General features: G+C 48.0%; 1 protein-coding gene across 2 annotated transcripts; it reads left to right on the forward strand.

Moving 5' to 3' along the window:
• The first annotated feature begins 803 nt into the window (after positions 1-803).
• ZDHHC5 (zinc finger DHHC-type palmitoyltransferase 5) lies at positions 804-24,152 on the forward strand. Of its 2 annotated transcripts, none has more exons than XM_047070287.1 (12): positions 804-1,075; positions 4,386-5,608; positions 13,353-13,474; positions 16,857-17,014; positions 18,038-18,210; positions 18,366-18,468; positions 19,069-19,160; positions 19,597-19,729; positions 20,571-20,694; positions 21,120-21,232; positions 21,967-22,826; positions 23,651-24,152. In XM_047070287.1, exons 2-12 carry the CDS (start codon positions 5,505-5,507, stop codon positions 23,814-23,816), a joined length of 2,148 nt encoding a protein of 715 aa, XP_046926243.1. In that variant the 5' UTR covers positions 804-1,075; positions 4,386-5,504; the 3' UTR covers positions 23,817-24,152. The 2 variants fall into 2 exon arrangements, with proteins under 2 accessions (XP_046926243.1, XP_046926244.1); XM_047070288.1 differs by lacking the exon at positions 804-1,075 and adding an exon at positions 2,948-3,047.
• The last annotated feature ends 1,086 nt before the right edge of the window (positions 24,153-25,238 follow it).

Here is a 25,238-nt window from a genome sequence, read left to right on the forward strand (position 1 = left end):
GCCACCGCCTCACAAGGCGCTCGCTCCCTGCGCCTCCTGCCACGGTCGGCACCACGGACGCTGCAAGACTGGCGCCCCTCTCCTTCCTCTTCCTCCGGGGCCTGGGCAGGAGCTTCGCCCCACACGACTCTTCTAGTCCAGGCGCCCCCACCGTGCGCGAGCCCCAGCCAGACCATTCTATTATTCCGGGATTCTGCTGGCACTAGGGAGCTCGCTCGACCGAGGACTCCTCCGTTAAGATTGCTTTAAATAAAGTTTTCGCCATCCAAAAAAAAAAAAAAAAAAATGGAGGTGGTTGGCTGGGTGGGAGCTATTTCGTCTCCAAGGGGTTAGCCAATGCACGAAGGGGCTGAAAGGCGAGGACCGCGGGGCCGACTGGCGATTGGTTACACAGGAAGCCTGTCTGGGTCGTACCACACTTCCTTGGAGGGGTTCTAGAGAATGAGAGAGGATAGGTCCTTGCTTTTGAGTATTTCCAGCACACACATGTAATTATTTTTACTTCCAAGGATTTCTTCCTGGATACTGTGGGGCTAGCCTATGGGAAGCAGGAAAAAGACTTTCCCGGACATTCCCCCATTTCCGACCCCGCAGTACGCCAATCCTCCTCTCCCAGTCGTCTGCGGAACCCGACGGCCCTGCGCGCGCGCGCTCGTTCTCTCGCGTGTGTACGGCGCCGTGCTCCTGCAGCCAATCAGGCCGCGAGGTCGCCGCGGTCGCCGGGTTCGCGCGCACGCCCTGGAGCGGAGTGGGGGTGGGGGCTATGGGTGAATGGGAGAGTGAGCGGGGGCGGGCGCGGCGGCGCGAGCCGCATGAATGAGAGAAACGTGCCCCGCGCGAGACGTCGCGCGCGCCCGGGACGGGGAGCCAATGGGAACGCTGGGAGGGCTCGAGACCCGGCACTGAAGGCAACGGCCGCGCGCCGGCTCGAAGACGAGCGTCGCCGAGCGGGAGCGCGCGTAGCAGGGCGGGCGTGGAGCGTGCGGGGGCCGCGCGCGGCCTCTCAGAGGCCGGACGGCACTGCCGCGAGGCGGCGGCGACAACGGCGGCGGCGGTGACGGGAACCGCGCCGGGGGTGAGTACCGGGGACACCGGCCCCTGCGGAACCGGAAGTGCCGGGCCAGGGAGGTGGGAGGGGAGAGTGACCTCTAGGGAAGGGGGACCGAAAAAGGGGGGAGGTGGTTTGAGGCCCCATTCCTGCTCCGGGCCGGGTCATCCAACTGCGGCGGGACCCGTGGGCCCCGGAAACGGGCGACGAGTAGAGGCCGGGGATCCGCGGCCGCCGGGGCTCTGGACGGGTTAGTGCCCGGCCGCCCGGTCCTGGCCCGGGACCCTGGTCCCTGCGCGCCTGGCGCCCGGCCGCCGCCCCTTCCGCCCCCGGTCCTGCGCCCCCGGGCTCTGCCGTCTCCCGCAGCCTCGGTGGGCCCTGCGGCCGCGGATTCCGTCTTCTCGGTCTCAGCCAGCTCTGCCCCGTATGGTGATTCTCCGTCTCCAGCTCCAGGGTGGCGACTGGGTGCTGTTCCCCTTTTGCCTCCCTGCATTTCAGGTCCCTTGCCCTCCTCTGCTGATACTTATTTTGGCTCAAGCCTCATCCTGTTACCTGTTCTCTCGCATCCGTCCGCTTTCTCCCCCTACCCCCACCAGCTGGGTGCTCCGTGCTTTTAGTACTTTGTACTTTTTGCTAGTGAGCTCGAATGTGTTGGCCAGTATTTTACCTATAGGTCTCTCTTTGTGGGACAAAGGGGTGGAAAGTGTTTTACCCACTTGGCCAAATGAAAACACTTTAACGAGAAGTAAGAAAGTGATTTAAAAGTTATGGAAGGAGGTGTAGGATCGGATATGTGTTATATTCTGGTCCTTTTATTTGCGTTGGATTTTTCACTTCCTGGTTAGTACCATTTTGTCTAGGTTGATCTTATATTAGCATCCCTGTCCTTTTGTCCCAGTATCCCTCTGTACTCCATCAAATCTCTTCAGAATGCTCATAATCACCCATTTTTAAAAATCCGCCGGATGCTTACAGGAATTGTATTGCCATACATACATACCTCCTATGTAGTAACACCAGTATTAAACTTACGCTTGACTCCAGCCAACATCTTGACATGTGGATTATTCCATGATACCTTGGTTGCTTTGTGTTCAGATTTACTATATTGCTCTGTTAACATTACTTTATTTCGACAAATAATACTTGTGTTATGGTAATACTGCCCATACCCATTCGCCCCCTTTAAGGAGGTACCCACTTGTGTTAAGCCTTTATAGCGAGCCCTCTGTAGTTTGTTTTACATATACATATTTCCATTCGGTAGATTACTCTGTGTCTGCATGTGTCATACACATTCTTGTACACCTTTCTCATGCTGGTGTGGATCCAGACTGCTGGCTGTGATGAACCACACTCACCTTGCAGTCTCATCCCTACTGCCCGTAGCACATTCTTCTGTTAAGACTTGGTGTGTGTTTATTATGCCGAGTAAATTGTTCAGTTTTTGTCTTCTCCCTTCTCACATATGTGCCCTAAAGATTTCAGATGCTGATCTCTTTTGTTTCCCATCACAGTACTCCCCAAATTGCATGGCCTTTTATGACCCTGTGACCCTGTATTGCTGTGGCAATATGAGCCCATGTGACTTTTTTCTTGTCAGAAGATACAATCTGAAATAAAGTAAGGTGTCTAAATGCTGTTACTTCGGGTAAAATTTAAGCAGTGCAGCTTTCTGCCTTCTGTACATCTTTGGGCTTTTGAGGGGTAAGTTTAATAGTACTGCCCACAAACCAAGAATTTGCTTCTCAGTGTTTACAAAGTTACTCAGGCCTAAATTGAGACGGTTGGGCTTTCAGTCCTATAGAAACCCAGTGTTAAATAATCATAAAATCAAGAGCTAGAGGAGATTTATCTTTTTTAGGCCTTAAACAATTTCTTATAGTCTCTAAGTGTTCACTGTATTCTAATATTGCTGTTTGGCCCTGTAAAACTCTGTTTTTTTAAGGAAAGAGACAGTGCATCTTGAAGGAAGGTGCCTTTGCCTTCCATACCACAGGTAAGAGAGGAAGCGGTAAATTCCAGGGCACATTTGTATTTTGCTGTCTGAATCTTCTGACGTTTGAATCTCTGCCTTTGGTATTAAGGGAAATAGCAGGCTGCTTCGGTCAAATAAACTTTTATTTTTTACCTATTTATTTATTTATTTATTTATTTATTTATTTATCTAGTTAGTTAGTTATTTTAAAGTAGGCTCCACACAGGGCTTGAACTCACTACCTTGAGATAAAGACCTGGGCTAAGATCACGAGTCAGATGCCTAACCAACTAAGCCATCCAGGCACTCCTGAACTTTTATTTTTAAATTCTAACTTAAGTAAAATTTTTGGTCTTCAGGTTCCAAAATGTAATCACTGGGCAAGTAGTGTAGTGGATGAGAAAGTGGTAGAAAGGCTTTGGTTTGGCAAAGGGGCATGTGAACTCTGGTTCTTAACCTGACTGTTCAAGCGATTAAGTAGAATGGCCTCAGGCATTCTCTAGCCTTCAATTTTATGGAGTGGGGTAAGGGACTGTGTCACCAGATAATGTGAGTTAAGTGCTTTGAGATCACTAGATGAAAAGCATCCTATAAAATCCAAAGTGCTGGTGTTATTTGGGTACTACTGTCAACAGAAATAATTGTTACTCTTAATCATATGGGGAATGTGGGGCGCAGTTGAACTTCTGATAGGCCAGTGTAGGAATAAGGTGTTGAATTGGCAAGAACAGGACCAGCCCCTATGGTTGACTCGGAGTCTCATAGAGAGTGGCTCACCTCTCAGTTCAAGGACATTTCTCACCCAGGTCCTTTCATGGGTTATTCCAGCAGACCAAAAACTCAGCATCTGCCTCTTCAGGGTTATAACTAAAAAGCATAGAGAGATAAGAGACAGAGACGTACACAGAAAGGAAATGAGACATACTGTCCTAATTTTGAGGTTACTTTCTTCTTTTTTCATTGTTGCAATAAATACTCTCTTTTTCCAAAGAGAAGTGTCTTTTCTAGGACTGCCCTTCACCGCGGTGCCCTTGTATGTTTTTAGATTTTGATATTCTTGATATTTGTTACTGCCCGTTGGTGTCAGGTGAGACGCACCCCTTACAAGAGCTAGTTCTTTGATGACCTTAGGCCAGTGAAGCCATGTTCTTCTTTCCAATATGAACAGCACTGAGAAGAAGTAAAGATTGTGAATCCGTTGTTCTCTCAATTCAGAGTCCTTTCCCACCTGCACATAAGTGAAATGTATGCCATAAAAGGCACTTTTTAAACAGAGTAGCCTGTGGGGTTTAGTCATGATGTTTTCAAGAAATTCCCTGAAAGAATTTATCTGATAAAGGTATTTTTTTTTTTTCCCAGGTGAATCACTGTAACCCAGTTGAATTCTGCATCTAGAAAGCCCAAGACTGAAGAAGAAAGATCAGAGACATTGACTAACCTGGAAACAGGGACTTCTTTGGAACTTTGGTTTCATCATCCACAGTACCCTTTTAAAACTATCGTTGAGTGGAATTGATTTCTTCATCTTATTTTGCTTGTTGGGAAGAACATGGCTTCAGGGATTTTACGTTTCTCCTTAGTTTTGCATGAACTTGATAGGAAACGGAGCCCTTAGGGGGCTTGGGAATGACAAGAAGAGATTGAAGACCGACAAGCTCGCTTGCATGCGCGCTCTCTCTCTCTCTCTCTCTCTGTTTTCCCTCCCCCTTTGAAGAAAAGGATTTGCAACTCAACCTTGTAACAGCTGCTGCCCAGCTTTAGCCATCAAGAGAAAATAAATAAAATTAAACCACCATTGCTGGACCACAGACCCTGAAGTCAAGGTGTGGGAGTGGTGGCATTGAGGAAACTGCCTAAAAGGGACAAGGACTGCAGTGAAAACCGCTTCTCCTCAGAACTGGAAGGGGCCTCAGGTTCCCTTTTGGATTAAAATAGAAACACAGGGCGCACCTCTCTGAGGGGCACCTCACATCTTGTGGAGTGTGGTAGTCCTGGAGGTGCTATAGTGTCTCCTCAGAAGACTTTTGCCTTGCCCGAGGTGTTCTGCCCTGCCTGACAGTCTCCCCTTCTTGCCCTTGGAAGACTTGCCTCCATCCATGAGCTGTTCCTCGATCTGTCTGGTGGCCCATGTTCTCCACCCGCAACCATTTGCATGTGTACAGCCTGCTGTTTGTCCCCTCTTTGTAGACTGTACGAGTTGTGTTTCTTAATCTCTCCTTCTGCCTTGTTCTGGGGAGGTGGTTATTCATCATTTCGAATCACCTTTCCCCCTCCCATGTGCTTTCCTTCATTTGAGATCTTTTGACCTTTGGTTTTATTTGGGAGGGGGAAGGGTGATACTTTCACAATTTCGGTTTCCCCTGGTTTCCTTCTGTGCTCTCGTTGTCTGCTGCTTCCCTCATCCCATTTTCTTGTCTGTTCTGCCGCTGTGTGGGCCTGGGCTATGCGGCAGGGCAGACCTCCCATCAGAGCTCCAACATGCCCGCAGAGTCTGGAAAGAGATTCAAGCCCAGCAAGTATGTTCCAGTCTCCGCAGCCGCCATCTTCTTAGTGGGAGCTACGACCCTCTTCTTTGCCTTTACGTGAGTTCTCCCCCAGTGGTGGTATCTGGGGGGGCATTCCGTGGGAGGTGGGGTGGGGGTGCGGTTTCTCTGGAGTTTTGCCAGGTACTTGCCAGGCCTGGGCGGCTTGGTGTCCGATAGAGGTGAAAACAAACCTCAGAGACCTGGGGAGACGAGTGCGAAAAAGCCTGTGCTGTCAGCCTTGCTGTGTATAAATTGTACTCTTCTGAATCCCCTACCTTTCATTGCTTCCCTTCCTTTGGAATCACAGATGTCTTTGTGTTTTCCTATCCAGCTCCATCACGAGATGATCGTGAACTAGGAAGGAAGTAGGAGGAAACCACCAGAGAGGCTTGAAGCAGCTCAAGCAATCAGTTCTGTGAGAGAAAGAACCAGACTAGATGAGAGGTTTTTCACAGAGTAATGGCTTTTCCCCGGGCTCTCTGGAGCTGAGCATACTGGAGAATTGCAGGATTGATTTAGAAGATATACCAATGAGACAGCTGGGCTTTTTGTGTTACTCAGATGGTTTTCTCTGTACTCTTAAGAGCCGATGCCTGGAGAAGTGAAGGCCACTGGGAAAGGGCAGGCTTTATTTAGGAAGAGCCCTGGCGGGCTGCCTTCACATCCCTCCCTGCTGAGGGGATGGCAGTAATTCTTGCATTCCCTGGTCCTATTAGGAAGAGCCGTTGGCATCGAAAGGTTTCCTGCTTAGGGTATTCAGACTTTGTTCATCTGCCGGTCACTGGAGGAGACTGATTGATCTTCCCTCATCCTGTATTTTAGCTGTTACCCACCTGGCCAGCCTCTTTGCTGTTACCTGTTTATAAATTAACGTGTACCCGGCTTCCGAGCCTTAAACTGTTGAGTCACTGAGTTAGTGTTCTAGCTGTAGCTCTTGGAACAATCAGAGCATGCTAGATTTTCTGGGGAGTTCACTTTGCCGAAATTGAGGCTCAGACCTAATTGTGAGGTGTTGTTGAGAGCAGTGTGAGGCTGCTGGCAAGAGGAAGGAGATGGTTCGACGGGATAGGGAATAAAAGCAGTTTCGACTCATTAGAGGAAAAATGAAGCAGGAATTGCTGGTGGTGGGGGGAGAGGGGAGCAGTTACTATTATGCAGAGAAACCGAGAACTGTTATTAAATTCGAGGAGGGGAGGAAGACCACCCCCCCACCTCCTGCCCCAAGTTGAGCTTCAGATGCCAAAAGGAATTCTAAAAGATTTGTGTTGCTTGGCTAGTAGAGTCAGTAAAGCAATGATGTTTTTCTGTTGAGTCTTAAACGGGGAAAAAAAATGAATCTCTTATCTGAGGTATGAGCATCTTCCAACTTTCACCTGTTCCTCTGGAGGCTGGAGGATTCTTTGGCCCTCAGCTCTCCAGCCTGAGCATGCCTGTTGAGTCCCTCAAGGATCTAAAGCAGCCCTACTCTTCTCTGACTTTACCTCTCATAGTTTGTCTCTCTTGCTTAAATTCAACATGTTCAGTATTCTTTCCTTTTTTTTTTTTTTTTTTTTTTTAAGTTTATTCCTTTTGAGAGAGAGAATGTGTGTGAGCCAGGGAGGGGCAGAAAGAGAGGGAGAAAAATTCCCAAGCAGGCTCCATGCTGTCAGCACAGAGCCCGATGAGGGGCTTGATCTCCTGAGCAGCATCTCCTGACCAGGAGTCAGATACTGAACCGACTGAGCCACCCAGGCACCCCCAGTGTTCTGTCCTTCGTGCATTGATTATCGAGAAGGAGGTGTGAGTCTTCAGTATGACTTGTTTTGGTTTCTGCTATTACGGCCAGCAAGTAGAATCAGCATTTTTTTTTTAAGATTTTAAAATTTTGACATAATCTCTACATCCAACATGGGGCTGGAACTCAGAACCTTAAGATCAAGAGTCTCCTGCTCTGCTGACTGAGCCAGCCGGGCTCCCCTTGAATCAGCATTTTAACCAAGGGATGTGTATATCCTTGTGGCAGTTGCGGTGCTGTGTCAGGAGGGATAGATTATAAGACCAGGTTGACACCTTTAGGCCTGCTTAATTCGGGAGGGTCTGTTTTCCTTCAAAAGGCACAGCCTTGGGGCAGCTAAGAAATTGAAGGGACTCACGGAGCGGTCGGTTTCTTTCTTCTAACCCACCTATTCCTGAGATAGGGCAGGCAGAAGCCCCATTCTTATTTTGTTAATCTGGAGCCATTAAAGTGCTTGGCTGGTTCTACCAGTTTCACCACAAAGAGTTGTCCTGACGTAGGCATTTTCTCAACTGATAGTTGAAGCTATTTAACCTACTTTCTCATTCCTTGGTGCCTGGAAGTAGGGGCCCTCCAAATTCCATGGTGTCTCAGCCCCAGGAAAAAGAATTTTGGACAGTATGGACTTTGGAATGACTGCCTCCAATCCAGAGTTTGAAGAAGAGCCTTGTCCTAGCTGGAGTCTCCCTTGGCAGTTTCCTCAGGACCAGTTTCTGGGCTCGTTTCTTCCCCATGGAGACAAACACCCTATTTCTCTTTATCACCTACCTCTTGGTACCTGTGAAATTATCATCTTTTCCTTTCCATCTGACCGTAGCGGTTCCTCTGTAGGTGTAGGTCTGGGCTGAGCTGCTGCTGTTCTCAAAAACTGTTCCCCCATGGATTCTATCTCTTTTAAGGTTCAATTCTTTGGAGAACCTCCCTGTTTGAAACTATTTACAACCTAAAAAAGAATTTCTGGTTTCAGATAGACCAGAGGAAGACTCGTTTTTGTTTTTAAAATTTTTATTTTTAAGTAGTCTCTACACCTAACGTGGGGCTTGAGCTCACAACCGCGAGATCAGGAGTCAAGCGCTCCTCCAACTGAGCCAACCAGGCATCCCAGGGAAAGGCTCTCTTTGAACCAGCTCCTATTTGGGACCCTAAATCTGTAACTGCTCTGTCCTCCTCCTGTTCTCTTCACTAGCCTGTAACTGTCTGTTCTTACATCAGTCTGAGTCCCAAGAGGGGATGACTTTGGGGCCTAGAGAACCTGAAGTGGGAGGGAGAGTCCCTCTCAGTCGGCTGACATAATTAGTGCAGGCATGTAGTCTTAGGAACTCATTAGGAACAATTTACCCTCCGTCTTTCTCTGTCAGGTAGGGAAAGCTGTGAGCAGAAATTATTGGCTGGGCTTGGTCATCAAAGGGTGACCTTGTGCCCTGGAAAAGCTTGAGTAGAACAGTTGAGGCTTTCCCTTCAGAACTCTAACCCTTCCTTCCCATTCGCTCAGTTTGCCCTGTACCAAAACTGAGCGGGAGAGTTATTGAGGATTCTGTTTTCATTCTTTTCCTCTTTCGCTGTCTGGGAAGGAGAGTGTCTGATGAAGGAACCCTCTTCCTCCCAGTTAGGTCCTAGATGCTGTGTTTAAGGTAATGGGTCTGGATCCTCATCTATCTCAGTTTAAGTCCCCTTTCGTGATTGGCAAGGGTGGGGGGCAGTGCCAGGTAAGAGGAATCAGCACTGTTTTGGGGGTCAGGAGACTAATTTTGGTAAAGTCTGTTCACTGTTGTGGAGCTATTCTTTGTGTAATGAAGAAGTTGACCTTGAGTTTATTTAAGCACCATGACCCTTTATCCAGTGAGATCTTCCGTGGAAGCCCAGTGCATAAGACACGAGAGGGGGGCTGCTCTGCTTCAAGTGAGGCTGGTGTGGAGAGGCCCAGCCGCTTGGTGTCTCCTCTTTGCCTCTTTCGGGGATCCCTGAGTCTTTCTTAGGACTCCTGGCAATAAGGTTTGAAATAAACCACTGAATTGCCTCTCCTAAAATCTCCTTGAGCTGTGAGTTAAGTCAGCTAGTGTCTCTTTGTGTGTCTACTTCTCAAGTTGGAGGGAGGGCGTAGGGGTAAGATCTCTGCTGCAGGGGGTCCTCTGCGGGAAGGAAAAAAAGTCAGGGTTGTCCGGAAATCCATGATGGTCTTTCCGGTGTGTCCCATCCATGAGAGTGCTTTCTGCTGTTCAGCTCCTGCCTCTAGCCCCTCCCAACTCTTTTACCCACGGCGTTGGGTAACCTCAGTGCCTCTCCCTCTGGTCCTTTTTTTCTTGACTGCAGAGGTGCTAGCACCTGATTTGAGTGGGAGTAGCCTCGTGATTTAGGGCATTAATTGAGCAGTGGATGTTCCTTTTACTTCCCACGTTGTTTTCACATCCAGGAATAAGTGCCCAAGTCCTACATCTTGCTCTCGGCTGCTTGAAAGTGTGCGTAAAGACACCGCAAATCAAGTGTTTTAAGAGAAACTTACCTACCTAGAAGGGGAGAAATTGTTTTCTCCTGGAATCTTGAGGATCCCCAGCGTTGGGAAGTGGAATATTCGTTCCAGCCTTGCCTCATCAACAAGGAGCAGTAGCCATAGACTATGTGCCAGGCATCGGTGGAATGCATAGACCTATGCTTCAGGAGCTTAGCGCCTCTGTTTTAAGTGTTCTTGAATTTCTAGTACCTCACAGAGGGGAAGTGGAATTAAGGATGAAGGTGGGGCTGGAATGATAATTGATGATGAGGGTGTTTGTTAATCATGTGGGGTTTTTTTTGGTGTGGGGGGATGCCTTCTATCCAGTGAATGCTCAATATTAAGACAGCTGGTTTAGAAAAGAATTCCAGGATCTTTTCAGATATGTCTCCTTCGTTCTCATATCTATTATGTAGCTGAAGTAACACGATTGGAGTTCGCAGATTACCTAAGGCTACATAGCAAAGCATTGACTGAGATGGGATTAGGAGCCAAAGCTCCTTGACTCCTACTTTTTTCTTACCAGCAGCTTAACCATTTTTTATAACAGGGAAGTGTTAGAGAGGGCTTGGAAACAGATTTTCAGAAGTGTGGGGTTTTTTGTTTTTTGTTTTTAATTTTATTTATTTTTTAAAGTAATCTCCATGCTCAGTGCGGGACTCGAACTCACGACCCTGAGATCAAGAGTCGCATGCTTTTCCATCTGAGCCAGCCAGGTGCCCCGGGGAGTGTAGGTAATGAAACCCACTCTCCCTGAAAACAGGAGTACTGAATGGGTGGGCAGAAGAACCTGTTCTTCCTGGGTTGGTATAGGTCTGGGAGTCTCATCAGTGAGTCAGCCAGCCTTCTGGGCTACGGCCACTCCCTAGGCTTTGGAGCCCTGTGATTATTGCCATAGGCTGAGGACCAGCCCCAACAGCTCCTCCTCAGCTCATTCCTCCCTTCCTTCCATCGAAGGCAACAGATTCAGACAGGCCATTTGGAGTGGTCACCTAGGAATCTGGCAAAGTACTATAGCAACTGCAAACCTCTCCACGAGCCAAGCAGAGTATGGGATGTGGCAGGAACGGACTCTGTTCCTTCACGCCTCTCCTTGGTGGGGTGTTCCCTCAGCTAGAGTGTGAAGGTTGGAAGCAGTGGGTTGGATTTCGATCTAGGGGCAGGTGCTGCCTGTGAAGTTGACTTACTTGCATCATTTCTAGATGCTGCTCCTGTGGGGGTGGGCTTTATTTTGGCAACAGATACCAGAACTGGATTCTGGGGTTACACACTTCAGCCGGGAAGAGTTGATATGAAGTTGCAGGAGTGGGGCGCCTGGCGTGCTCAGTCGGTACAGCAGGCGACTCTCGATCTTGGGGGTGTGCATTTGAGCCCCACGTTGGGTGTAGAGGTTACTCTTAAAAATAAAGTCTTTGGAGGGGAAAAAGAAGGTCGCAGGGGTGATGTCAACTATCCAGGGGTGGTGGTTGGCAGCACACCCAAGAAAAACTGGGTGATTTTCTTCACTTGGAAATGGAGAAGCTGAAGAAGGAATGGGGTCAGAAAGACGGCCATCTGGGCCTTGGAGGGGCTGACATCTCCTCCTCCTTCACCTTAGTTTCCCTCAGGGATTGAGGAACCTGTAGTTTGTTGGAAGCTCAAGAGGCCACAGTGGCTACAGTTGTCCATTCTAGGAATGAGACTTTTAAATCATGGGCACCTCTGTGTTCTAAGGATTCCATTTCTTTTTCCCCTTCTAATTATCTTCCCAGGCTGTAGGAGTCCAGTGAGTCACCCCTTCTCCTCTTCCCCTGGCGGAAATCGAAGCGACAGCTAAGTGCTAGGGAGGGGCTCTGACCTGGATGACTGGTTTTCAGTTTCTCTCCCTCCCTCCTAAGGAGCCTAGGAGGTCAGGCTTTGGGTGGGGCTGTGTAAGGCCTCTTCTTGCTTGTATTCACCCCAAACCCTGCCAGAGTACGGGGACATCTTTTCTGAGCCAGAGAACTGCCACAGGATGAGGCTTCCGTGGGAGACGTGGCTGGAGTAAGACGAGAGCTGTGACGGAGGGTTTTCCCTTGAAATCAGGGCCTGCGCCTTGCTTCGTTATTTTGTTTCCCAGTTATGTGCTGACCCGCCAAGAGAAGCAAAGAGTTAATTGATATTTACTATGTAAAAAGCCTAGCATGCAATAAACATTGACTTACATTTTTTGGTTTTAATGAATGGCTAAATGGAATTTGAATAAATAGTTGGAGGTGGTCAAGACTTGTGAGATGCTTTGTGACCATCAGTTTTGGCTCTTATTAGTTTTATCTGATTGGAGAGCTCAATTCCTGAAAATTGTCCTGATTTGTTCAGGGCTGTGCATTTTGATTTGATGGAGATAGAGCTCCTCTGTCAGCAGAATCCAGGGCTGCTGTGGATTAATTCTCCCGACTCATTTGCTGTCTTGTTCTCCTGGCCCCTTCTTCCTTTCTTTCAGTGAACTCTCCCTTTTCCTTCTGGCTGGTCTAGATAAAGGGGACAAGGACAGATGCTGTCCTCATTCTGGAGATTAAGTTCTCAGCCACAAAGCAGATTAGGGTACTTAGCCACTGTCTTGTAAGGGGAAGTTCTTCCTGAGCTGAGATAGGAGAGAGGGCACTTGATAGTACTGACAAAACAACCAGCGCATCAGATGTTCTGAAACTTCCAGCTCCCAGAGAAAGGAAGAGGTCTTATGGCGTTCCTACTCAGACTCCTGTCCTCACAGAAACAGCGCGTAACCCTGGACTAGGGCACCCTTTTCTTCTTGTCTTCTGTCAAAGAAAAGTTAACCTAAAGCATATCTTTTGATTTGGACCCTTGGAATATTGGATATGTTTGGCTAGTTTCTTTTTCCTATAGAATTCAGGGCTGATTTGGTCTGATACCTGCTCTCCCCCACCCCCGGCCCTGCCACTCTTCTACTTCATTTATAGGCCTCAAGAGGTCTAGTTCTGTGTCTTGGTAGCTAGTCTTTTCTGTGTGGTCCCCCTGCCTCCCTTGAGAACTAGATTTTAGTTGAATAAAACTCTCAGGAATATCTGATGCAGGGAAGAAACTTTAGGCAGTTGAGAGTGGTTCAAAGCCAGCTGGGAAGAGGGAAGGGGAGCCAGAGAGGCAGGTGGTATCCTATGCTTTGTGCCAATGTGCAGGTCAGTGGGGCATGGCTGAGATCCAGCAGCCTGAGGCTGCTCGAGAAGGGAATGTGGCTGGTGTCAGTTACATACTTGGTCCCAGCTCTTGTGCCTGGCTAAAAGGAGGTGAGGACGGGTTCTGAAACATAGAAAGATTCACCGGGGAGGAATGAATCTGAAGAACACAGGCCTCAGTACAAGGGATTACAGTAGGAGAGATTCTGAGTCTTGTACCTTGATCTAAAATGAGTGTTTCTGTGGGAAACTAGACGTACTTGTTGAGAAGGATAAAGATAATTTGAGACCGTAGAGGTGGCACACGCAAGATTTCTAGCTGTGGGGCTGTATGATTGGTGTCCAGAGTGGTGGAGCATCCCCTCATTTTCTTTATTATCCGTACAGCTGTCCAGGACTCAGCCTCTACGTGTCACCTGCAGTGCCCATCTACAATGCCATTGTTTTCCTCTTTGTGCTGGCCAACTTCAGCATGGCCACCTTCATGGACCCAGGGATTTTCCCTCGAGGTAAGATCTCTCTCTCCTCTTGGAACCTCCTCACTACCTTTGAAAATTAGTGATTTTTGACATACACGTTTGGTCCCGGGCCTTAGGACTCCTAGGGGTTTGGGATACTTCTGTAGTCTAAGGCGAAAAGCGGGTTGGGGTCTTCTGGAATAGATGTCCTAACTTCTAGTCATGTGATTCACTTTGGGTCAACTCTTTGATTTTCAGTTACTCATTCATCAGAAATTCATTTCAAGCACGTGGGCTGGGCATTATCCGTAGGCACAATGATAATCTACAGTGGATTAGACAGTTATCACAGTATGGGGTAAACTGGTGGGGGCATAGGCAGGGTTCTGGGAGAGCACAGAAAAGGGAGCATTTAGAGCTGCCCAAATAAATTGGGGAAATGCTGCGAGGAGGAGGCAGGAAAGACTTCAAGCGGAGGATGGCAGGGAAGTGTGTTCTCGGCTGAGAAAGCAGCAGGAGCCACGAATGCCATGCTTAGTGGGGTAGCAGACAGAGTGCACAGTGAGGCCAGACAGTGTAGGAGGTACACCAAGAGCCAAATGGTGAAAGACTTTGGTGTGCTAAGTTAATGGATGCTGTTTCTTCCTTTGGACAGCAAGAGGTCTTTAACTGGAGGAATCATGGGATCAGATTTTGTTTTACAAAAATAAATCTTATAAAAATGTACAGATACCTTTTGGGAGGCAATTGCAATAATGTAAACTAGATGAGAACTTGAATTTGAGGCTGGATTTATAGACTTTTTTTCAGTAGACTCAACAGAGTTCTTCATGACCGTTTGCTTATTGGGGGAGAGTAGGAGAGTGAAGGAATTGTCTAGGGTCGTCCCAAGGTTCCTAACTTGGGAGATAGTTGGATGCTGATTTTTATAAAACAAGATATGAGTTACAGGAATGTTGAACAGGTTTGGAAGGAAGACAGCCCATTAGACATGTTGAACTTGAGATAGTTATGGGTCATTCAGGTATAGTCAGCCAGCTGGCAGTTTGGTCAGAGACCTGGGTCTCATAGGCTTCAGCCATGTGGTGTTTGAAGCAACGGGAGTAAGGTTGTCTAGAGAAAGTACAAGGTAAGGAAAGAACCAAGGTCAGATCTGACCAGCATTGACATTTTAATGAGCAGAGGAGGAGGAGGAGCCACTGAAGAGGGACTGAGTAAGAAGGTTAGTAGGAGAAGAAACTGCACAGAGTGGGAACTAATAAGAAAGGTTCACGAAGTTCATGATGGTTCGCAGTATCAGAAATTCGATCCAGTGTGAAAAACTCAGAACTGCCCATTGGAATTTGTGATCTTGACGAGAATAGTTGTCATAGTGTGTTTAGGTATGTATGTGTGTGGGAAAAATACAGGTAAATAATAAACCAAACTGCCATGGTTTGGAAGGCAGTGAATGGGCAGTGAGGAAGCAGAGTCCATGAATGTTAGGATTACTCTTTCAAGAAGTTAGAGAAGGCAGAAGATGGATGTCTTACGAAAGAGGGAGAGGCTTTTGGCCTTTTTCTTTTTTGTGTGCTAGAGAAGATGGAAGCACTCTGGTCACGTGAGGAGGTGGAACCAGAGAGGCGAGGGAGATGGTGGAAGAGAGGCCTTCCAGAGTGAGGGTGTGCTTTCCTGCGCACGTTGGAAGGGTTGTGCTTACAGAAGAAGCAGGCTGTTCTGGGAGAGGAGGTGAGAGTCAGGAACTGTCATTAGAGTTAGAAGTTGATAAGGGTTGTTGCTGATAACCAGTTTTTCTGTCAAACGTGAAGTTAGCTTTTAAGAGTGAGAGATGAGGTTTTCCTGAGATCATTGCACTCACAAAGCCTGTGTCGCTGTGCTTTGTGACTCCTGTCTCAAAGATTAGTTGAACCGAAGGAACTTGGAGTCCCTAAAGCCAAAGAGGACTGTTTTAATGAGCCTTTAATGTTCATATATTAAATATTTATTGATCTAATATGGAAGGCATTATCATGGTCATTTGGGATGACTTTTTTTTTTTTTTAAAGGTTCTTGCTTTCAAATAGCTCAGTGTGGAAGGACAAATAGGGATGACGTTTATATGAATAAATGTACTGTGTGCTAAGGTCTAAGAGTAAAGAACCGTGTGGTGTCTTAAGAAGAGAAAGCGCTTGTTTCTGATAGATGATGGGTGTGGAAAGATCAGAAATTTCAAAATAAGTAGCATTTTAATTTTTTTCCTTTAAAAGGAAGCTTGTTTTATTTTTTATCTGTTTTTTTAATGTTTGTTTATTTTTTAGAGAGAGGGAGGCAGCGAGCAGGGGAGGGGCAGAGAGAGGGAGACACTGGCTCCGAAGCAGGCTCCAGCCTTTGAGCTGTCAGCACAGAGCCTGATGCAGGGCTCGAACTCACGAACTGTGAGATCATGACCTGAGCCAAAGTCGGATGCTTAACCGACTGAGCCACCCAGGCACCCCAAGAGGAAACTTTTTCTAAAAGACCTTAATAAGTAGTGAGTATTTATTATGCAGAAAGCATAAAAAAGAAATATATGACCTGTAATTACACAGCCCAAAGATAACTACTATTTATATTTCCCTTCAGTGTTTTGAGGATTTATGTATATAACATTTATATGTACCACTTATCTGTAGCAAACGTGTATGTGTTTTTGTGTCTGTTTTCAAAATGATCTTTTTGTTTGTATAGTTCTTTACCTTGCATTTTTTTACCTATCTGTATTGTAAACACTTCCCCAGATCAGTAAAAGTTGGAAACTTAATTTTTAATCCCTGCTCCTTCGTTTATTTAATGTTTCCTTCCCACATGTATTTTTTCTAGATTAATAATAAAAAATAAAAATTGTACACAGCAGATGAGAAGGCAAATAATGTACTTTCAGTTTTGAAGTAGGATCATGAGTTTCTGATAGTTGAAAATTGAAAGGGCATTCAGGTAAGGAGAGTGTCTTGAGCCAGCAAACAATACTGAAATATACAGGAGATTAATAGACTAGGGGAAGCTCTTTTGGGGAAGGGGTTTGTGCGTGGAAAAAGAGCTTGCTGTTAGTTCCTCTCTTGGATTGCTGTAGTTTTCACGTATAGATGTTGAACTATTATGCCGACTCTTTGTGTATGTGCTTTGATATGTAAATTATTTCCTCAAAAATGTAATTCGTAATATGTAAACCAAGTGTCAGCATACCCATGTCAGAACTACCTCTGAGTCATATTCTCCCGAACCTCATTTCCCACCGTGTTCCCGTGGCGTTGGGTACAGAGCTGATCTCACGGTTTTAGTTACTAGTTCCTGTTCTCTCTTACCCATTAGACCGAATTCCTTGAAGGCAGAGGCCATACTTACATATCACTGCATCCCTCGTGCCGAGTCCAGTCCTGGCACCGTTGTTTTTTAATTGATTATTCCTCTCTTGCAGCTGAGGAGGATGAAGACAAGGAAGATGACTTCCGAGCTCCCCTTTACAAAACGGTGGAGATTAAGGGCATCCAAGTGCGCATGAAATGGTGCGCCACTTGCCGTTTCTACCGTCCTCCCCGCTGTTCCCACTGCAGTGTCTGTGACAATTGTGTGGAGGTAAGCACCCTGAGTGGGCTCGGCCTGGGTGCCTACTCTGAGTTCTCTTCTTCCCGCCCTTGGAAGAAGAATTGAATCCTCTGGATTCGGGGCCATGGATGAAATACAGCCCTGGCTAACGGTCTGGGCCGTATGGAAGCTCTGTCAAAAAGTGTTACCAGTGATGTACACGCGAGGGGCGCCTGGGTGGCTCAGTCGGTTAAGGGTCCGACTTTAGCTCAGGTCATGATCTTGTGGTTGGTGAGTTCCAGCCCTGTGTCAGGCTCTGTGCCGACAGCTCAGAGCCCGGAGCCTGCTTCGGGTTCTGTGTCTCCCTCACACTCTGCCCCTCCCCAACTTGTGCTCTGTTTTTCTCTCTCTCTTTCTCTCAAAAGATGAATTAACATTTAAAAAAAAAAAAAAAAAAAAAAAAAGGCTGTCCGCCCGAGAGGTAGAGAGCATAACTATTTGTCTGTTATAGGAGGGACCCCAAATGGGAATGGGCTTTCCCGACACCAGGATTCATAGCCCTAGCCTTCTGTCCCTTGACTCATCTTTTTGGTTATTGGTCCTGGTTTTGTGTTACTTCTTGCATCTACTACATCATGCAGTCCGTTGCATTCAGACTTTACAGCTATATTTCTCTTCCTGCTTGAACTGCTGCAGCCCTCGTCTTTTATTTTTAAACCCTTTTTTTCCAATCAGTTTTTACTTAGCTGGAAGCAGTGGTCTGCCAGATTTTCCTTCCAGGCCTCTCTTCTCGTGAATCTTGATGTTTTTGCAAAGCCTCTGATATTCATCCCTTTTGGAGTTCTTTGGTCACATTGGATAAACTTTGATCAGCTTCTGGGAGGTCTTCCTTACAGCTTGATAGAGCAAGATAAACTGCATGAGCCTGTTGTTAATTTTGCAGCTGAACGGTGAACTTGATCACGTATTACTGAAAGTAAAACTTCAGTTCTGACATTTGTTCCTGCTGTTGACAGAAGCGATTTAGGGCTATGGTCCAAGGACGCTTCTCAGTCTTTCTCTTTTTGCCCCTAGGAATTTGATCATCACTGCCCCTGGGTGAACAACTGTATTGGTCGCCGGAACTACCGTTATTTCTTCCTCTTCCTCCTTTCCCTGACAGCACACATTATGGGTGTGTTTGGCTTTGGCCTCCTTTACGTCCTCTACCACATGGAGGAACTCTCAGGGGTCCGCACGGCTGTCACGTATCCTTCAAGGCCTATGGGTTTCGGGCTGGGGAGGGGGGAGGAGGAGGAAAGCTGAGTGCTGTGGTGGCGCGGGTCAAAGGTCACGTGGCTGTTGCAGGGGCCGGGGATGGTGGGATCGAGCCGCTCTGTTCTCCTTGATTCTTTGGCTTTAGAATGGCAGTGATGTGTGTGGCTGGCTTATTCTTCATCCCTGTAGCTGGCCTCACGGGATTTCACGTGGTGCTGGTGGCCAGGGGACGCACAACCAATGAGCAGGTACGGGGAGAAGGGCTGGGAAACCTCTGTAGAGCTGGACGCGGGAGTCTTAGCCCTCCAGTAGGAGCGGAGTGGAGTGCTTCCGTAGATGGCTGCTTGATGGGTACTTTCTGTGATGCAGTGTCCACGCTCCTCATGCAGGCATGAGCACAGAGCCATTCTCAGTTAACAACCATTTGCAGAATGCTCACTCATATACTGGACAGTTTGAATTCTGAGCTGATGGAAACAGTAATAGACCTAGGCCAGTGCTCAGAAAGCTTCTAGAGCTGCTTAAAGGAAAACACTTACTTCCGTGCACGTAATAGCAGTGACCTTACTTGCTTACGTGTATATTATCTGCGTATCCCCGTTTCACATGAGAACACTGGGCCTACGGTCAAGTAGCTACCACGAAGTAGATGTAGGATTTGAACTGAAGACCCTGATTCTGGAGTCCCCATTCTTAGCCATGACAACTAGAAGCTTCTTGACGGCAGGACTGTGTTTTACTCATTTTTTATCTCCCAAATGGTGGGTGCACAATAATTGATTTGTTTTGGCCTTTGGGGATCAAGGTCCCATCGTCTGACTGATAGGGCCCCATTTTGCTCCTTCTAGGTTACGGGTAAATTCCGAGGAGGTGTGAATCCCTTCACCAATGGCTGCTGTAACAACGTCAGCCGTGTGCTCTGCAGTTCCCCAGCACCCAGGTACACCCACCCCTCTGGTCTAGTGTTCATTCTTGGTCAAAGCTTTTGTCTTTGGGCTTGTTCTAGTCTCGGGGGGGTTGGGTGGGAGACTGCCAGTTAGGAAGGGTTCTCTTACAATGGGAAGTGCCTACAAGGGAGAGAAATGGCATCCTTTAGTGGACCTTCTGAATTCAGTTGACATTCCTCAGGTATTATGGTTACTCTCCTTTGAGAGTTCAGGGTGAGATTTATTGCAGAGAGGCTTGATCTAGGTATCTGCCCAGAGGCCTAGTCGTGGTGCAGTTCTTCATGGCATCTAAGAAATCAGTTCAGTGCTAAGCTTTTTGCTGCCTTGGTGAGACCGTATTTGTATTTGTAAAAATGCTTAATACAAGGCAGGCAACCAATAGATATTTGAGAACGAGTGAATGAAAGCCGTCTCGCTCTTGACACTCAGGTACTTGGGAAGACCAAAGAAAGAGAAGACGATTGTTATCAGACCTCCCTTCCTTCGACCAGAAGTGTCAGATGGGCAGATAACTGTGAAGATCATGGACAATGGTATCCAGGGAGAGCTGAGGAGAAGCAAGGTGAGGAATTTAGGGAAGTAAAGTAGGTAACTTGGGGACTTGCATGGCAAAGAGATGGAAACTTGATTTTAGTTGACATTACTCTTTTTTTTTTTTTCAACGTTTATTTATTTTTGGGACAGAGAGAGACAGAGCATGAACGGGGGAGGGGCAGAGAGAGAGGGAGACACAGAATCAGAAACAGGCTCCAGGCTCTGAGCCATCAGCCCAGAGCCTGACGCGGGGCTCGAACTCACGGACCGCGAGATCGTGACCTGGCTGAAGTCGGACGCTTAACCGACTGCGCCACCCAGGCGCCCCTTAGTTGACATTACTCTTAATGGTATTTATCACTCTCTGACTTGTGTTAAAAATTACTTAAGTACAGGGGCGCCAGGCTGGCTCAGCTGGTAGAGCATGCAACTCTTGACCTTGGGGTGATGAGTTTGAGCCCCACACTGAGAGTAGAGAGTTTACTTAAAATAAATAAATGAAAGAAAATCTTTTAAAGAACTAGTTAAGTACATATCTTCTTTTTTCCATTAGATTGTGGGTTCACTGACGGTAGAATTTGAGTCCATTCATTTCCTTGTCTTCATAGGACTTAATGTAGCAGCTTCCAGATGGTAGGAGCTCAACAAATAGTTGGTGGAAATGAACAAATAAGTGACAGAATTAAACCTTGTTGAAGACTTTTCTTTATCCGTTGTCATCCCCCAAATGGCTCTTGTCCCTTGTCTTCTAGTCCCAGTTTAGAAATACATAATTGGCGCCCCGGCGCCCCTCTTGTACCGGTTTAATTAATCCTTGGAGCTGCCCTTACACCCAGTTCTCCAAATCTGATTTTCCCTCGTTTATCCAGTCTAAGGGAAGCTTGGAGATAACGGAGAGCCAGTCTGCAGATGCCGAACCCCCACCTCCTCCTAAGCCGGACCTGAGCCGTTACACAGGGCTACGAACACACCTCAGCCTGGCTACTAATGAGGGTAAGAGCAGTGGCAGACGTGAGAAGGTTACTGTATGCTGTGGAGAAGACGGGCAGCCAAGGGCGGGGAGCCAAGGTTGTGTGGCTGAGAACACCCAACAGGTGGGCCTCGGGCTAAGGGGATGCCACTTAGCTGTTTGCAGTGAACTGAACTTTTGTCGTTGGGTGGGGGCGGGGGAGGCGGGGGTACTGTCGGCCTTCAGATAGACCAAAGAACCTCCTAGACCTCTTTGGTGCATTCTGTCTCTCTGGGTTCTGGGCCGGTATGAGTCTTTAGTCTGGGCTGCAGCAAAGTCACGTTCCTGGGACTTTTCTGTTGCCGGGTGTATCTGTTCGTACCTTGTTCTCCCTCCGTCCTTCAAGGAGCGCTGGCCACGTTAAGAGAACGGCTTGTAAAGCGGTGTCCCCGGGCCTTTTTTCCCGCAGATAGCAGCCTCTTGGGCAAGGACAGCCCTCCCACACCCACCATGTACAAGTACCGGCCGGGCTACAGTAGCAGCAGTACGTCAGCCGCCATGCCTCATTCCTCCAGCGCCAAGGTACTCAGTACTCTGTGAGAAGTAAGGCTCTGATGTAGGTCAGCTGTTCTGGGAAAAAGAGTATCGGAGAAGGGAAGGAAGAAACCGAAGACATTTTACCAATTGTTGGCATTAATGGGCTTGAGTCTCCTTGACAGCGTGTCCTTCAAAGAGGGGGCAACGTAGCAGACTAGATAAAAGCACTGATAATAGCACCGCATCTGAGTTCACCCATCGTGGGCAAGTTACCTGACCTCTCTGAGCCTCGTTTTCTGTATCTTATTTCATATATTTGTTGTTTTATTTTAGATAACTTATAAATGAAATAAAATTATTTATTTTAGAGAGTGCGCGTGAGCCAGGGAGAGGGGCCCAGGGAGAGGGAATTTTAGGCACGCTCCACCCTCAGCGCCGAGCCCGACCCCGGGCTCGATCCCATCACCTGGGGCTCGATCCCATCACCTGGGGCTCGATCCCATGACCCTGGGCTCACAACCTGAGCCAAAATTGAGTCGGAGGTTTAACCACCTGAGCCACCCAGGTGTCCCTCATTTTTTGCATCTTAAAATGAGATACTTGTTCCAACTCGTAGGTGTGCTTTAGGCGTTGAACAAGATGATGCGTGTAAAAGTTCTGAGCATACTGGCGGCACATGACAAATACTGTTTCTGACTGACTCTTGGGCCTAGGCTCTTGGGCCTAGGATCTGTCACAAGAGGAGGAGTGCTAAGAGCACGCTTTATTTTCTCCCTCAGTTGAGCCGTGGGGACAGCTTGAAGGAGCCAACCTCGATTGCGGAGAGCAGCCGCCATCCCAGCTACCGCTCGGAGCCCAGCTTGGAGCCAGAGAGCTTCCGTTCTCCCACCTTCGGCAAAAGCTTTCACTTCGATCCACTGTCCAGTGGCTCACGCTCCTCCAGCCTCAAGTCGGCCCAGGGCACTGGCTTTGAGCTGGGCCAGTTGCAGTCCATTCGTTCAGAGGGCACAACCTCCACCTCCTATAAGAGCCTGGCCAACCAGACACGCAACGGAAGCCTGTCCTATGACAGCCTGCTCACTCCTTCAGACAGCCCTGATTTCGAGTCCGTGCAGGCAGGGCCTGAGCCAGACCCACCTTTAGGCTACACCTCTCCCTTCCTGTCAGCCCGGCTGGCCCAGCAACGGGAAGCCGAGAGGCACCCACGTCTGGTGCCAACTGGTCCAACGCACCGAGAGCCCTCGCCAGTCCGGTACGACAATCTGTCGCGCCATATTGTGGCCTCCCTCCAGGAACGAGAGAAGCTGCTACGCCAGTCACCCCCACTCCCGGGCCGTGAGGAAGAACCAGGCTTGGGGGACTCAGGCATTCAGTCAACGCCGGGCTCAGGCCATGCCCCTCGTACTAGTTCCTCCTCAGATGATTCAAAGAGATCACCCTTGGTTAAGACTCCACTGGGACGCCCAGCTGCCCCCCGTTTTGGCAAGCCAGATGGGCTAAGGGGCCGGGGACTAGGGTCCCCTGAACCAGGCCCAGCTGCCCCATACCTGGGCCGATCTATGTCTTACAGCAGCCAAAAAGCCCCACCTGGTGTCTCCGAGGCAGAGGAAGTAGCCTTGCAGCCATTACTGACCCCCAAGTAAGTATGAGTCCTTCCTGACCCTCAGTGGATTTTAAAGTTCGCCTCGGGGCCTACATAAGGTGTCATGACTTCACTTGTGTGCAGGTGGACTCAGAGGCGCCTGCTTGTAGATCGCTTATTTCGCTCACTCTCTCCAGCTGCCTGCATGGGCTATTCCTGTTAAAAGCCTAAAGAGCAATACTTTTATCTTCATCCTGTTTTCCCCAAATGTATTTATTTGCCTGAGAGCAAGTATTTCAGGTAGCCGCTGTTGGAGAGAAGGAATAAATAGGGGAGATAACGGCATCAGGTTTGTGTTAAGCAGGGCAATAAAATAGGTGGGAACGTTTGGGTAAGAAAGTATGCATGTAGAAAAGCACATCAGTTCTCATAACTTTTTTTTTAACCTTATTCATTTTGAGAGAGAGAGAGAGAGAGCTCGAGTGGGGAAGAAGAGGGAGAGAAAATCCTAAGCACGGACCTAGAGCCTGTGAACCGTGAGATCATGACCTGAGCCAAAATCAAGAGTCAGGGGGTGCCTGGGTGGCTCAGTGGGTTAAGCATCCAACTCTTGGTTACAGCTCAGGTCATGATCTCACGGTTCTTGGGTTCGAGCCCCACATCGGGCTCTGTGTTGACTGTGTGGAGCCTGCTTGGGAGTCTCTCTCTCCCTCTCTCCCTGCCCCCTGCCCCCATCAAAATAAATAAATAAATGAACTTAAAAAAAATCAAGAGTCGGGCCCTTAACCCAGGCTCCCCTGTTCTATTAATTTTTAAAACAGTCTCCCTTTTCTGTGTTTCGTGTCCCAGTTCTGATGACACCTATCTTTTTTCCTTCCTAGAGATGAAGTACAGCTCAAGACCGCCTACAGCAAATCCAACGGGCAGCCCAAGAGTATAGGCTCTGCCTCCCCTGGCCCAGGCCAGCCTCCGCTCAGCAGCCCCACAAGGGGTGGAGTCAAGAAGGTGTCAGGGGTGGGTGGTACCACCTATGAGATTTCCGTGTGAGCCTTCAGCACCTCCCTTCTGCCCCACGCCTCTGCGCCTACACCAAAGGGCCCCAGGTGGCCACCTTCCTTTCCTCAAGGGGCTCCCCTCCCCTGCATGGACATTTTTTTAAACCACCGATTCCAAGAGGATGAGGAGCGTTTTATAAAATGCAGTGGGGTTGGGGAGTTGGAGAGTTGGGGCCCTGAGACTGGGGTAGCAATCCCCTTCACCTTTTAAGACCTTCCCTTCCTTAACCCCTGGACCAGACTCAGTGGACATTTGTGCAATTGCTCGCCCTGGAGGGAACCAGATCATTTTTAAACCAGAAATAATTTTTTTTATTATTGTTACGGATTCTATTTTTTTCCTCTCTGCGTTACCAGGTGTGTGTGTACATATATATATATATACATATATATATATTATAAATATCAAAGAAATTCTATATCTATCCTGGGATGGGAAAATGAGGGAGGGATATGTAGGAGGGGTATCGTACTCTTCCCATTCCTCAGACCAGCAGGAAAGAAGTGGGGACATCCATCGAAGTCTTCCTTTTCCAGTGGTTCCCTCTCTTGTCCCAGTTACCCACTAAGGAAACAGCACCCCCTGTTGTTGGTGCATAGTGATCAGGAAAGACACCTGGGGGAGAGGCGAGTCTGGGGTCTTGGTCAGAGGAGGGAAGGACTTGGAGAGGAGAGTTAGTTTTCTAGGCTCACTGGCACTTAGTTTCCCCAGGAAAGGGGTCACAGCCCCATGACTTTGGTGGTGGTGGGGAGATCAGGAAACGAGCTTGGCTGAACTCCAGAAACAATATTGGATAATCCCCCCTGCTTCTTGGGGGAGAGGGATTAGGGTGGGCTCCTTTAGTCCCCTCAGAGCCTTCCCCCAACTCACACGGTTAACATTATTTTTAAATCCAAGGCCGGGAGAGATGAATCCAAAAAGCAATATTTTTCATCACATGCCAAAAATGGGATAGAGAGAAGGAGCGGCAGGCCTAGGCCCCTCCGATTGTCCCTTGGGGGTTACCCCTCCGCCCACCTCAGTATGGTGCTGGGTAGTGGGGGTACCTGGGTTCTAACCTCTAAATAGGGGAGACCCCAGCCTCTAGACAGAGGCCCTTTTATTTTTTATTCTGATTAGCCATTTTAAACCAACAAGGAATAAAAAGAAATCCTGATCTAACCAGCTCCCCCTGACTTGTGTTATTTTGTCTGGTTAAGGCAGGGTGAATGGTCTCTGGTGGGAAGTTACAAAGAAAACTTCATAAGCTTCTCTTGTCCTGGCTCACCTTTAGGCAGGACTATAGTGAAAATAACTACTTGAAACGTTACAGGACAGGTCCTGTTTTTATTTTGGTGACTTAATTTAAAAATTCCTGAAAAGTCTCTTGTGACCGTCAAAACTCCTGGTCATTTCAAAGCTTAGAGAATCTTG

Source organism: Lynx rufus, unplaced genomic scaffold (genome assembly GCF_022079265.1).
Source record: "Lynx rufus isolate CCGP_SWC_20201006 ecotype Redwood Valley unplaced genomic scaffold, mLynRuf1.p SCAF_9, whole genome shotgun sequence".
NCBI lineage: Eukaryota > Metazoa > Chordata > Mammalia > Carnivora > Felidae > Lynx > Lynx rufus.

What these genes read in the sequence shown, in the direction of transcription:
- ZDHHC5 (XM_047070287.1), top strand. Translation starts at nt 5,505, where the DNA reads ATGCCCGCAGAGTCTGGAAAGAGATTCAAGCCCAGCAAGTATGTTCCA. An exon ending in TCTGTGACAATTGTGTGGAG is followed by an intron (nt 17,015 to 18,037) that starts GTAAGCACCCTG and finishes TTTTGCCCCTAG; the next exon opens with GAATTTGATCATCACTGCCC. An exon ending in GGGGTCCGCACGGCTGTCAC is followed by an intron (nt 18,211 to 18,365) that starts GTATCCTTCAAG and finishes CTTTGGCTTTAG; the next exon opens with AATGGCAGTGATGTGTGTGG.